Source organism: Nelusetta ayraudi, unplaced genomic scaffold (assembly GCF_046127955.1).
Source record: "Nelusetta ayraudi isolate G7.1 ecotype Tasmania unplaced genomic scaffold, CSIRO-AGI_Nayr_v1 ptg000013l, whole genome shotgun sequence".
In the NCBI taxonomy this organism is placed as follows: Eukaryota; Metazoa; Chordata; class Actinopteri; order Tetraodontiformes; family Monacanthidae; genus Nelusetta; species Nelusetta ayraudi.
The window spans coordinates 2,642,828-2,657,146 of record NW_027466063.1 but is presented as its reverse complement, the minus strand read 5'-3'; the positions used below and the strand labels follow the sequence as shown (position 1 = coordinate 2,657,146).

The 14,319-nt window shown below is 47.0% G+C and overlaps 2 protein-coding genes across 7 annotated transcripts; one reads left to right on the top strand and one right to left on the bottom strand.

Annotated features, from left to right (window-relative positions):
- Positions 1–8,272, top strand: tab3 (TGF-beta activated kinase 1 (MAP3K7) binding protein 3). 6 transcript variants are annotated; one of them, XR_012926353.1, is made up of 8 exons: positions 1–252; positions 980–1,149; positions 1,242–2,463; positions 4,466–4,626; positions 5,050–5,143; positions 6,355–6,438; positions 6,790–7,551; positions 7,702–8,272. XR_012926353.1 is itself a non-coding variant. In XM_076022785.1 (7 exons), exons 2-7 carry the CDS (start codon positions 1,048–1,050, stop codon positions 7,122–7,124), a joined length of 1,998 nt encoding a protein of 665 aa, XP_075878900.1. In that variant the 5' UTR covers positions 1–252; positions 980–1,047; the 3' UTR covers positions 7,125–8,272. The 6 variants fall into 6 exon arrangements, 4 of the variants coding, with proteins under 4 accessions (XP_075878900.1, XP_075878903.1, XP_075878902.1 ...); XR_012926352.1 differs by having other exon boundaries at positions 6,790–7,557; XM_076022785.1 differs by having other exon boundaries at positions 6,790–8,272.
- Positions 8,273–8,314: 42 nt separating this feature from the next.
- tmem47 (transmembrane protein 47) lies at positions 8,315–13,947 on the bottom strand. Its single transcript, XM_076022789.1, has 3 exons — positions 13,558–13,947; positions 9,667–9,807; positions 8,315–9,554 (listed from the first exon to the last, which is right to left on the bottom strand). Exons 1-3 carry the CDS (start codon positions 13,781–13,783, stop codon positions 9,376–9,378), a joined length of 546 nt encoding a protein of 181 aa, XP_075878904.1. The 5' UTR covers positions 13,784–13,947; the 3' UTR covers positions 8,315–9,375.
- Between the last annotated feature and the right edge of the window lie 372 nt (positions 13,948–14,319).

Genomic DNA, 14,319 nt, shown 5'->3' with positions numbered 1-14,319 from the left:
GACATGCGCAGTATGGGATATTGATCCAGGCGATCTGAACAACTTCCTGGTCCAGAAAAATCAGTATTTATCGCGATAGATACGCTGTTCGTACACAATCAACGGCAGGGGCCTGACGCTGGAATGTGAAACTACGCGTTGTTTTAGTCGAAACTGGAACATTGACCAAGTTAGGCGTCGCATTTTTTGAAGAACTGTGCAATGGACTTAGCCACGGTCCGACACACCGGGCAGACAGACTCCTAGCATATGGTGAGTACAGTGTGAAGCCGTCGGCGGCTACCGCTTTGCCCACATTAGCATGGTTAGCTTTCTAATCCATCAACACACAACAGGGTTGCGACAGCTGAGCAGCCAACAACACCAAAGTATGCTTAGCATTAGCCAACTCAGCTAGGAGGCGGTTAAGGAATAAGCTGCTTCAATCGCCGCTCGTTTAGCGTTTTCTCTCTGTTTAAGTAGCTTGTGACGTCGGGAGATCTCGAGACGACTTGACGGTGTTTCCCATCGCAGCCGCTCGGTAGAGGTGTGTGTGTGTGTGTGTGTGTGTGTGTGTGTGTGTGTGTGTGTGTGTGTGTGTGTGTGTGTGTGTGTGTGTGTGTGTGATGCTTCAAGACTAGCTGGTGTTGTCGACTAGTGTGCTAGCTCGCCGATATGTCGCCGTTGCTTGGTGCGAGTCGATGTCCAAACAACAACAACATACTGACATGTGCCTCCACTAGCATTTGCGTGCGTATATCATGCTACAATGCTAGCAGTGTTTGTGCTTTCGTTTCCGGCCCGTTGTTTTACCACATAACCTCAGGTCGACAAGACTTTAAACGCCCATATAACGAACACTCTGTGTTTACTGCATTTCCTGCTGACACGCCGTGTGCGTCAGTTACTCGGCTTGGCAGGCCACTGTCGCTAATGAGATGTTCTTCTGACTCATGGAAGCTTTGTCCTCACGTTTTTGTCGTGTGTCCTACGTCTCCAGGGAATGATAGGCGACAGGTTTCGGAAGCGTACAACTTTGGGCGTGTTGACTCTCTGTGTTAGCTGAGGATGGCGCAGGGAGGCTATCAGCTCGACTACCACGTCCTGCAGGACCTCAAGCAGCGTTTTCCGGAGATCCCAGAGGGGGTTGTGTCACGTTACCTCCAACAGGTAGTTATTTTTCATCACAATTTGACTTGCAATTTGGTTCTCACTGAGGATAATGATGGTGATAGTTGTGCCTTTTTCTGTTATTGCCTCAGAACAACAACAACCTGGATCTCTGCTGCCACCTGCTTACCCAGGAGAGTAACAAATACCTGTATGGCGAGTTCCATCACAGCCCTGAGGAGGCGCGCCTCAGCCGCAGCCACATACTTAGCCTGGGCTTCCCGGGTTCTGAGCCCAACAAGGCAAACGGAGGAGCGCCGGGACTGGGACGCTCTCTGGTGCACAGCACCAGTGACAGCCACATCGAGCCGCAGCGGCCCAGCTACCCCGAGCCGCTGTCGGCGCCCGCCACCATGGCGCCCTCCCCTGGCTACAACACTTTCTTTATGAACGATCAAAGCCGGTCGGCCAGCACCCCCACCCCGCCACCCACTATGCAGGGCATGTCTCCCACGTATTCCCCCGTCTCGCGTTATACCATGAACCCTATAACGGTCTCACTCTCGCAGAGTATTCCCAACGTCCCGCAGGCTTTGCAGATCCCGCCGGGCCACTACGCTAACAGCACTACCACCCTTTACATGCGGCCGTCACCCTCGCAGAGTCCGCAGCCTGCGCCCTGGTCGTCCTCGGGGACGCCTGTATATCAGCATCAACAGTCGCCCTACAGCACTCCCACGTACGGATCCCCGTACAGCTCCCCGCAGCATCAGGTCCAGCAGCCGCAGCCCCAGCCGCAAACCCAGCACCAGCAATACGTCTTCCTCCCCATAAGCTCGCCGAACCTCCCCAGCATGCCCTACCATCACCAGCAGCAGCAAGCTCCGCAGCAGCCAGCAGTGTACAGACCCTACCATGCGAAGGTGACCGCAGAGGGCCCGCGGCCTCGCAGCAATTCCCCCGTGCACAACCCTCTCCCCCAGGGAGGCATCTATATCGCCACCAGTCCGTCACCCAGCTCGCCCTCTCGAGGAATCACGATGGCTGTACCCCCTGCTGGCGTCCCCTTCCATCCAGGCATGTACCTACAGCATCCCGTCCCTCCGAGGCCCAGGCCCACCTCCTCTCCTCAGCCGGGCCAGTCGGCGTATACCTATAAGATCAAAGTGTCGCCAGGCGGCCAGGCTCAACGACAGCCGAGCTCACCCCCGGTGGCTGAAGCCGAGTCTCTGCTCAACATAGACCAAGGGGTGCCCAGTGCAGCGCCGCCGCCCATCCTGCCCATCTCCGCCCTGCCTGGCAACGTGGCCAGTCAGCTCCAGCAAATGCCCCGACGCTCAAGCTCAGGTTCAGATGACTATGCCTACACACAAGGTGAGCGGTTGTCTTGTTTGTCTGTTACTCTGCTGCTCAGTTGTTTTCTTTCTCTCGTTAGTTGTCACATGATTAGCATTTCCTGAAACAAAGACAAGACTGTTGAATAAATGTGCTCATGTGCATGGGGTCGGTGTAAAGTAGAGTTTATGGGGTAAGTTAGAACTAATTGCTTATTCCTTTATTAGACGTTTTCCATCCAAATTGTACTTTAGGTTTCCTTTCAGGTTCCTTTTTTCTTTTTTCAAATGCTCAGTTTTCAGTGATGCCATAAGTACATAAAGAACAAAAGAAAATACAGCAGCATTTAAAAGAATGTTGAAGCTTATTTTTTTCTTGCATATTTACTTATCTCAAAAAGTGAGGAAGTTCATGTTTGCTAGATTATTTTTTCTTCCAACAATGCCTGTTTAAATCTCCTCTTAATGGTGCCACATTTGTAATGAACGTGCTTTTGTGGGATGAGCTGACGGCGTCGGTTGCATTAATGAAAAATGCCAAACAGCCTATTTTGCTGTTTTGAGCTTCTGGTGCTGCTGGTCCTCCAGGTGCTGACAGTCAGGCTGCTGTAGCGGTCAGTAGGTGTCTACTCCAAGAATCTGCATGCCACAGTTGATGGATCAATAACTTCAGTAAACATGTACATATACACGGTCTGGCTGTTGAGGTCGTTGACACCTGCAAACTGAGCTTTGATACTCCGGTGGCAAGAAAGTCCATTTGTGCCTGTATTTTAGCCAGGATTTCATAGTTTTCATGTCAGTCAGACTGTCATGAGAAAGTTTTCCGTGTTTTACAAAATCAGTTCCCGCTTTTGTTTTTGCACGTTGGTTTGGATCATTGTTCAAGGAAAGACGAGTGTGCTCTGGCTGTCTTGAACCATCCAAACTTGCATCATTTGGCCTTTTAAAAAAAAATATGCGTATTAGATGGTATTTGTACACTGTGTAGATTGTTTAATTTTATGTTGCATAATGTGCTACTGCATAATATCTGCCCTTCAAGGGATAGTAAAGAGTCATCGAGCTTGGTATCAGCGGTGCCAGACTGAGGCAGAGAAGCGGGCGACACCCTCAGACGGCTTTCTCGCCCTGTCAGCGCTGGGGCAAGCGTCGGCCGTCTGCTCCAGATTTGCTGTCAAGGTTTGCAGGACAATATGGCCGATGGCTCGCTGCCCAGACCAACCTGCACAGGCTGCACTCAGCCAGCCTCTGGCCTCACGAGGCTGCCTGCAGGCCTGCTTGCTCCGCTGTCAGCTGCCTGCTCACTCTGGAAGCTGAACGTGTGGCGGAAGGTTTTGCCCGTCCGATATGAGTCCAGACAAACAAATGCTACCGCCGCTCACGTTTGTTAAATAACTAAATAGCTGACTTGCCAATATATCTGGTTTCTTTAGACATTAGTCCACCAAATAAGAGTCAACAGCAGAATGAGCTGTTTGGCATTGGCAGAGAAGATTTGGCAAAGTTTTCCTGGGCACGACCCACATGCTCTGATCTTCCGCTCATCCTGCTTTTACTCAGTCCTTACAAATGTGGCTCGATTTGAAGAGAAACTAAACCGGCTTTCTCGCGGCATACAATGTCTAAACAAATTTTTTAGTTTAGTGAGTAGAATATTCACGGAATGGCCAGTTCAATAAAATATGTTGCCTATTTATAAACTGACTTGGATTTAAAAAACAAAAGTAGAACGGGCGGAGTGCATTTCCGGACTTACTGATAAAGGAGCCCGTCCCACTTCTTTTTTTTTTTTTTTTGTTATAAGGTGCAAGAATAATGGCAAAGTCGAGTCATGTGATTGAGACTGAAGGTAGAAGAGGCACGTCTGTTTATAACAACATCAAAATGCAAAACCCATTTAAAGTAATTGATTTAGAAACATTTTTTTTTGTGTATAACTTTGGTGGAAACGCCTTTAAGGTAAAGGTTTCATTCACCAGCAGCTCTCCTGCATGTTTCCTTCCTTATTTCAAACATTCCCGTGTGCCGCTTCCTTCCAGCTCTCTTGCTCCACCAGCGGGCCAGGATGGAGCGCCTACTGAAAGAGCTGCAGCTGGAGAAGCAGAAGCTGGAGCACCTGAAGGGCGAGGTCAACAACATGGAATATGATGCCCTCCAAAGACGCTTTCGACGAGTGAATTCAACCAATCTCATACCCAAAGTGAGGACAAGAAACTCATTTTACACAAGAATTTTTAGTACTTATTAATTATAGTCGTCTTCCTGAGAAATCCAGAGTCATTCGCTGATAACGGAAACTAATAGAAGACAAGAAATATTTTGGAACTAACACAATTTCTTTTCCTTGTCCCTAACAGAAATGATTTAATGTTTTTTGAAAGTTTTCTTAAGATTTTATGTCTGGCTGCGCTAATGTTTCTTCTCATAACAGATTTTTGGAGCAGCTTAATCACAAGTCTGACACCCAGATTTTAAAATATGGTCAGAACAAATTAAAGCACTTTATCAAATAAATAAATAAATACATAAAAACCTCTGGTTAGTTTGACAGAAGTTTCAAAGTAGGGTGCAGAATACTGGGCTGCCTAATTTTGTCTTGACTGACGGTCTGGTGCGCTTTCAGCCTGAAGAGATGACCCGGTTGCGGAGTCTGAACAGACAGCTTCAGATTGATATCGACTGTACCCTAAAGGAGACGGATCTCCTGCAGTCTAGAGGTATACATACACCCACCCACACACACACACACACACACACACACACACACACACACACACCCCGACGCTCGCATACACATTCCAGCAGACGGCCCTTTGAAGCGTGCCTCTCATTTATTTTAAAGCAGTGATCTTGAAAGCGCTGAGCCCGGAAGCGGACAGCGTTTTGGTCTGAAGTGATGGATGAGTCTCCATCACACTGCATACTGACGCATCTTTGTGAAAACTCTAGCTGGTGCATTTCGGAACGCTGCCGAACCTCATTAGGTCATTGTGCTGTGTTCGGCTCGTCCTTATTAATCACATGATTGACGACAGCATGATTAGGTGAAATAGATTACACGGTAGTCTTTCGTGTTGCAATGAATTTATTTGATCTTAAGATTTATTGTCTGTGCAGCCTGTGCACACAGTGAGGTCGTGACCCTTCAACATTTCTGCCTTTTTTTTCATCCTTGTGGAAGTCCCTCATTCTGTAATATTATGCGGGATTCAGTGTTTTATGTATGCACTTTATTCCAAACACAGTCTTTGTCTTTGCCAGGCAGCACCTGGAAAAGGAAAAGCTGGCCCCTGTTTTCTAGGCTTTGGCACGCTGGAGTTTCCTGTTATCTCCATTCTCTTTTTTTTTTTTTTTTATCCTTCTTTATTATCCTCTGGGTTTAGACATTGCTGCAATCTGCCAATAAAGTTGTGCCAAGGAAAGCTCCTTTGAGATTCTTGCCTTCCTGTTATCTTGCTTATGTTTAATTGCCTTTATTGTGAGGCTGAATATGCAGTGGATCCTGAAGTAAACTAACTCGCCTCTGTGGCCATTAAGGCTGTTTGATTTAATAACTACAACATAATTAGACCCATAATTGTTTTTAAATGTCAATGTTTTCCATTGTTGTAGGTATTTTACAGTATTAAATTGACAAATCATTTTAAATCTTATCTTGTGACAACCTGCGTGACTATTTAAAGCGGCTTGCTCAGCACAAGAAAGCTTCACTCAGAAAATTCCATTAGCAGAAGAGAACCTGCTGGCCATTGACCCTGCATTCTTAGTTTTTTTTTGTTTTTTTTTCTTGCCTCACTGTGAATGTGGAGGGGGCTGTTGTCAGCTTGAAGCTGACAGGCTGACAGTCACAGACACTCAAAGAAGAATGTATACAAATGATTTGAGCTGCCGGGCTTCTGAAACAACCAGCTTCTGTTCTTCTTTCTAGGGAAGTTTGACCCAAAAGCAATGAGCAACTTCTACGCCAACATTCAACCCGGTCCCGTGGTGCCGCCCAAGCCTGGGAAGAAAGGTGAGTACCGCTCATTGCACTGCTGAGCCAATGATAATAAGTACAGGAAAGTTGATGCTCTGAAAGGTTAAAGGTTTCAAATAAAATACATCAAAATAAGATCTGATGTAAAACGTCCAATCTCTTGTTGTTTGTAAGTTACCCAGATTTCTTATAACAAACTGTAAAAGCCAAATGGCGAACTAATTTTTCCCCTTAATAGAAGCCTGTGTCTAATCAGCATCTAAAACGGACCTTGAGCTAAATTAGAAAGCCTGCCAGTCGGCTGGCGGTCGCGCTCGATCTCAGCCCAGAGTGGAAGTCACCTCCACTCTCCTCGCTTTTATGCGCTTTTGTCATCCTGAAAAGCAGCTTTTCCTCTCAACACGGTGCCTCTCTGTGGCGTCTCTTGTTGTCAGCAGAGGAGCAGGACTCCAAGCCTGTGCCGGGCCCCCAGAGGGACGAGGACTTTGAAGGGGCCCAGTGGAACTGTCAAAGCTGCACCTTCCTCAACCACCCCGCGCTCAACCGCTGTGAACAGTGCGAGATGCCACGCTACGACTGAGCTTGACGCTGCAATCGCCCACCACCTGAGCCCCCCTCCCCCTGCCTGTCCTCAGATGGCCCAAGACGTCCACGCTCCCCGAGTCTGCAGAATCTGTCTAGACATCGATCAGTATATCCTGTCAGCCCCTCTTACCTGCTGAGGAAGAGCCACTACCCTTCTTCTGACCCTGTGCACTATCACCCTGTTCCCTCTTGGCGGCTGTCGTTTGTTTTGTTTTTTGTTTTTTGTTTTTTATAAGGACAGCTGGAGACTCTTCTTGTGTCGGATGTAGAAAACAGGAAGTGTCGCTGGCAGTGGGCGGGTCAGGGCTTTCAGAAGTCGGAGCGAATGCGGATGGACGGACGGACGGATGGAGGAGGACGGGCCTCGGTTTTAACTAGTGAACATTCCATGCAGAATGACTGCCCTGTTTACACAAACTGCACCCCTATGAACTCGAACGGAGTCTCTCCAACTTAAATCCAGGACCTATAAGTCATTCTTAAACAGAGGAATAATGAAAGCAATGATAAATATATAAATATGAATATATATATATATATATATATATATATATGTATGTATATGTATATGTATGTATGTATATATATATATATATATATATATATATATATATATGTATATGTATGTATGTATGTATATATGTATATGTATATGTATATATATATATATGTATATGTGTGTATATATATATATGTGTATATATATATATACAGGTATATATATATATAAGAAGTATGTTCTGACTAATGCGAAATGTAGGCTGTACACTGTATCTGGCTCTGTATTTGAGCTCATTTCACTGAATGAACACTAAAGACACTTGCATAACAGTATGTTCCTGGTACTTTTATGCATATGACGTCACGCTGTATCATGTGTTCAGATGTCGATTTCCTGTGCAAATGCCTCAACTTGCTGTACGTAATAAAAGGAGATGATTTTCTGTGACCTGGCCCGCAACAGCTTCCTTACGTGTGTGTGTTCCTCACGCTGTCGCACTTTGGTTTTCTTTTTCTCAAAGAACCCACACTCTCTCTCTTTTTTTTGTCCCCTCATTACATGGTGTTTATTGCAGTACATTAGAGATCAAACCTCCGGGGGGAATCGCAGCAAAACATCGCTGCGGCATGCACCAAGTTCATTGACTGGGAGGAGGAGTGCTGCAAGAGGGAGTGTGGAGAACGTTCAGGACCAGGACGCCAATCAGAGCAGATAAGTTGGCATCTTCTTTATGCTAGGAAACTTCATCCACTCCTCTGGGTAGAGCACATCCATTATTTTATTTTTTTTAAAGAAACCTCAAGTGCAGTTTGATTATTTTATTTATTTAAAAAAAAAAAATCTCTAGCCTCTTCTTTTTTTCTACAAAAACTAACACTAGAGCTGCTTCTTATCTACTGAGAGCATTCCCTTTTCCTACGGGGGAGGAGATAAGCAGCCATCACATGGTGGGTAAACACATGCCGGGTGCCATGAGCATGCAGACGTAGTCATTTGCCGTCTTCCTTCCCACTGGTCTTTTAGGGTGAAAATAGTATTTCTGTGTTTATTGTGCACACTCAGATATAATACAACAATATCGTAAAAAGCATATCTCGACTGGAATGTCTCTGTGCTCTCGTTAACCAGTTCTTGTTGGGTTTTTTTCACATACGGCGGCCAAAGAATCTTTCCCATTTTGGTTGCGGCTTTTAAAATGTCGCTGATTCTTTTCCACGGACTCAAATAGAGCAGGAGCGAGCCGGTTTAAGCCCTCTGCAGCTTTTTGACATGCCTCCACTAAGACATCACATTGTGCTGGAGGAAGCAGGCCGGGCAAGCTTCCAGATTGTTCTCTTGAGAAAAGTAGCATGTCGCACTTCCTTACGTGAGAGACGTCCTTCAATTCACAAGACATTTCCTCCCGAGTTCAGCTGCTGTCCCGACACGCTTACGCGATTCTGAGCTCTGATTAGTTTTTTTTTCCTTTAAGTCCACCACTTCCTCCCAGTATGGGGTCAGCGATTCCATCTGTTCTATGTAGATTTTGGGGCCAAATCTAAGCCCTTCGGAGCTCAATTTAAAGGGGAAGCGGTCTTATCTGGGAGGTGACACAATCCCTGCTAAACTGTTGAACATTCTTTCTGTGCACATGAATGTGGGAAAAGAAAGAATTCAAGGTTGTTTTTGGAAGCTCTTAGGGACATTGAGTTCAGAGTATCAAACTCAAGGGCTCTTGATAATAACACATGTCAAGATATATGTATGTATATATATATAAATTGTATATATGTGTGTGTGTTTTTTTTAATTTTCTGTCTACTCTGCTGTTGTGCAACATGTCACAGTTCGTTACAACTGGCGCACGCACGACTGACTTGCAGTCAGACTTTATTGCGTTGCGCTGCTCAGTAGTAGTCTTCGTAGTTCTTGGGGTTGAGACAGTAGAGGATGGCCCCTCCGAAGGAAAAGATGGTGGATCCCCATGCCAGGCCGTAGCCCCAGTTAAACTCGTGGTACACCCTCAGCGTGACCGACTCGATGAACTTGATGGGGAAGAGAACCAAGCTGCACACCTGCAGAACCGCTGCATATGACACGGGGGGGGGAGGACAAGCACTCAGGACAATGGCGTAGAAGTTGAGTCATACTGAAATCTTCCACTGAGTCTTTATTTGACAAAGAAACAAACTGACTACCTGCAGTGAAGAGCATGACGGCCACTGGCTTGTAGCAGCGGCTCCTGGAGCTGAAGCACAGCGAGATGAGCGCCACGAGGAAGGAGAGCAGGGTGAGGGCAGCTCCCCCCAGCAGCAGGGCCAGCGTGGCGATCTGCCAGTCTGAGACAAAACACACACACACAGGATTGGGAGGAAAGAGAGGCATGAGACAGAGGGGGGCACAGGGGGTGGGGAGTGTTGGTGGTAACAGGAACAACGAGTCTGGAAGGGTCGCAGAGGTTCAGTGATGGATCTTTGGGACTTAAATAATGATTGTCAACTTTCTGATGCCAGCTCAGCGGCTTTCTCAGCGTTTCGGTCTGATCTACTCAACAACAACAACAAAAACTTGAGGGGAAATGATTGCGCAGTTTGTTTTTTTTTAAAGCCAAACGCCGGTGAAAAAGGAAGTGCCGTTCTCCATATTTCTTCTAAATTCTTCAGCAGTTGGGATTTTTTTTTCTTTTACAGACTTAATTAGACAACGACTGTTAACTGAGACGTACTGTGTCTGGTGTGTTTACCGTGTACTCGCAGAAACAGGACGTAAGTATGTAAACAGGGAGAGGATATTGTGATGAGGCTTTTGATTACGCGGAAGGAAAACATTTAGGGTACAGTGGCTTAAAAAAAAAATTAATGCCAAAACATAAAGAGGATTAAATTGTTATTGTCAACATGGTCTTGCCTATAACTGAGCCCTGGATTTTTTTTTTTGTTTGTTTGTTTTTTGAAAAGGGATTCTGTTGCCAATAATACTTCCCATCTATTGAGGCAGGAAATCATTGAAACATATAAGAAAAAAAAAGCAAAAGCCAGTGGAGCGAAAGTGATAGATCATAAGCTGCTTAAAAAAAAAGAAAAAACAGTTCCCACTCGAGGTGGAGGGAGAAACTTTATTCTCGCGGCCAAGTCGCTCATATGTAAACAAACATCAAGTGCTTTTAACCAAATATGGCCCAGGGTTTGGGGTTTAAGAATGGGCCTCCTGTCACCACAGGATGTTGGAAGGAGCCCACAGAAGGCACAGCGCCCTCTCCCTCGACTCTGCTGCCTCAACACAAAGTACCAAACCTCTTTAGTCTCCCTGCTGCCGACTCGCTGCCTGTTTCCCAGAAACGGGGGCCGAGTCACTTGACCTGTAGCTGTCAAAGTGCTTCGTTGGAGGAGGTATCTTCCCCGGGTCAGTTGGGCGCCTCCAGCCGCGGCCGGCGTTGCCTTATCGCCGCACCCACCGAACAGCAGGATGCGCCGAGTCCTCTCAGATTTGGAAGGCTCCCGCCGCCGCGTGCACCGCGCGAGAGAAAACCCCGCAGCCAGAGCGCTCAGAGGCTTTGACGATGCAGGAAGCAGCGCCAGACTATTAATCTGAGCTGCGCACGACGGCAGATGGAAAGGGAAGATACAGTGCGCGAGATCCAATCGGAGCGCTAATTATGGCCCCGGTTTGTTTCACGTCAAGAGCGGGAGCTGTTGGTGTGTTGATGAAACAAACATCCTCCAGGGTTCTGTCCCTGAATGTGAGACAATGGGTGGAAGATCTGTGTCACAGAAGAGCCCAGAGTATTCCTGCCACTGTCTCAGTCTCCTCCCCGGGGAAGCAGGATGGAGAAAGTTGAAAAGCAGGAGGAAACTTCAGCCCAAAAGTCTGTAAGATCCAGGGGCCCGAGCTGCCCAACCTTTTAAACACATCTTTCGAAACCAGCCTCAGACGAAGAAAAAGTCTCCTAAACGACGGATCGATGGCGCGTTGCATTATTAACAAGCTCTGCCATCATCGCTGCATCTGACCGAGCCGCTCCCGCTCACACAGTGACTCCACATTCATCCGGCCTGGCACAGACGCTCCAACTCCAACACGGCTCTAACACATTCCTGCTTCGATTCCGCATCTACGGAACACATTTCGCTTTACCAACAGGGCAAAATCACACACACATTCCTGTGAAACTTGCCGGACGTAACTTTTATCTGCAGTCGGCCGACAGACGATACCGAGTCACCCTTTCAGCATTCGGGAGGACAATGTATCTCATCTAGCTTCCGCTTCACACTGCACATTATCATGCCTCCCCCGAGCTTTTCGCACATGCTGGCCTTGCAGAACAACTGCAAAACATCTGAGCAGGCAGCTGCTCTTTTAAACTAACAGGATTTATTTAATGCCCAGAGCATGAAACTGGGGGAATATTGGGAGGGCGGGTGGGAGGGTTCCAGAAACTGATTACTGGGATTGGAATCAATAAGCACAGCCAAGAACAAGCCTGAGGAAATGGGCAGTCTGCTGTGTGCATTTACTGTGGCATGCTGCTGCTAGTGCTGCTGCTGCTGGGAGCTGACAGGCAGACGGCATGTCTTTATATGGCACCAAAGTGCACTTTTGTTGTCTGCGCTGGCAGAGGAGGGCCGGGGCCAGCGTGACCGGCACTTACTCATCTGTGAGACTGAAAGAAAAACATTTTGTCTGACTTACAAAAACACAGGTCGCCACTCGACGAGCAGACGCACGCAGGCGGGAGCTCCGAGACGGAATGAAGTGAAATTATACAGACGCACAATGGAGTCCCGTGTGAGGGCCGCCTCCATTAGCTTCAGCCAGGCTCACTTTTTGCAGCTCGGGCTGATATTTGTTTTTGTTTTTTTCTTCCTTTTTAAATACCTCTGAGACAATATCAAACTATATTGAGCAAGCAATAGTGAAACAACCAAACCCCAGGAATTCACTTCTTGAATTCCTGGGGTTTGGTGCCCGCTGCCTTTCTTGTTGCATTAAGGCTGCAGTTTGCGTTGTTTTTCCTGGACGTCTTCTGTGTTTCTTTAATTTCGTAACCGAACACTGCGACACCACAATCATTTGCCTCAAAAAACTGCCAAAGCCAAAGTAAAAAAACAAAACAATTTTAGCTTTAAAAAAAAGAAGATATGATCCAATTTACAATTTGATTCACTTTCTTGTCACTTCTTTTGCTGCTGCTCATGTGGGGAACTTTGTTAAAAGCTGATTTGATTATACCACTAAGTGACCAGCTGTGATCAAAAGGAACAGTTCAGAGAGGAAAAAATAATAATATGAGGACGATGAAACAGGACTGAAGTTTCCCTATTAGAGGAAAACAGCATTTCTGGAGTGCTTCACTTGTTTCCCTGGTTACTAATCTCCAGGCATCTGGATCTCTGGGGAGCTGCGTGCTCTGCTCTGCCCTTGCTCCTTGGCCGGTGAAGAAGTGCACACAAAGGCTCATTTTGTGCGTAACAAAAGGCCAAATGAAACCCCAGCTGGACTGCTCCTGGCGAGGCAGGATTCCCACATCATTCAGCGTAGCACAGTACATGGCCAAATCTTCATCAAACTCATTTTGATTCAAACGTGGAGTAAATCCTTAAGGAGCACTTTGCAGCACATTCTAGGACTCAGCGATGAACTTTTTTGTTATGGTGACAATTCACCAGCTCCATCATTCACTTTCTAATTTCATGTGAAAAGTTCTTAAGTTTAAATTAAGTATTTAATTAGAAAGTAATTAACATTTGGCACTCTCCTGGGTGGTGTTTTATAATTTTTTACCCACAGAACAGATCAGCTTCAGCAGTGCACCGTCTGCAGGGAGCCTTTGTTGTCCCTGCACCAGACTTCCATTTCAATATGAATGCGTCTTGCCCGCCTGCACCCCCAGTGTTGCCACGCCACGGTTCAAACTACCGATTTCTTCTTCTTCTTCTTCTTCTTCTTCTTCTTCTTCTTCTTCTTCTTCTACTTTTTTTTTTTTTTTTTTTTTTTTTTAACTTTTAAGAAAATAAAGCGGCGCATCACCGCCACCACTACCAGCATCACCACCACCACCATCATCATCATTATCATGTGAGTCTCACCGGTGACCAGCGTGCTGTTGCAGGACCAGTTCGAGGAGCTGACGGGCTTCCAGCAGGACACCCACATGGAGAGGTAGTACTGGTCGACCGCGGTGACCCACGCCGGGCTCAGCACGGCCCCGACATCCAGGCACAGGGCGAGGAAGACGCACATCAGTCCCACCAGCTTCAGGGGCGTCAGCGCCGACACGCGCACCTCCTCCGTGCCGCTCACGGAAGAAGCCATGTGAAACACTAAATGTGGTCAAAGACGCGAGCTTCCGGGGTCGGCAAGTCCAGAGAATGGAGCGAAGTTCAAGTTGCGCGTTCCATCCTCCAGTTCGGTGCCCAGTGCTGGTGGAGGCAGGATGGAGAAGTGCCGGAGTTGTGGGGAAGCCGCCGCACTTGGTTTTCTGCGGACGGGACTGAGCGGCAGATCACACGGTGGCTGGAACTGCTGGGTCCTAGTGCCGAGGTTTTTTTCTCTCTCTCTCTCTCTCTCTCTCTCTCTCTCTCTCTCTCTCTCTCTCTCTCTCTCTCTCTCTCTCTCTCTCTCTCTCTCTCTCTCTTACACACACCACACATTAACACAGCTAGCATCTTCCTCTCCCACCTATGGTCCTCTTCATCACGATCACCGACTAACATTATTAGTCGAGTAGCCTGTTCAGAGTTCAGACTGTACACTGTTAATAAATATACATACATACGCACACACATGGGTTGGGATAAAGGTTGGAGTTAGGGTGGGTGTTAGGGTTAAAGTTGGGGTTAGGGATGGGT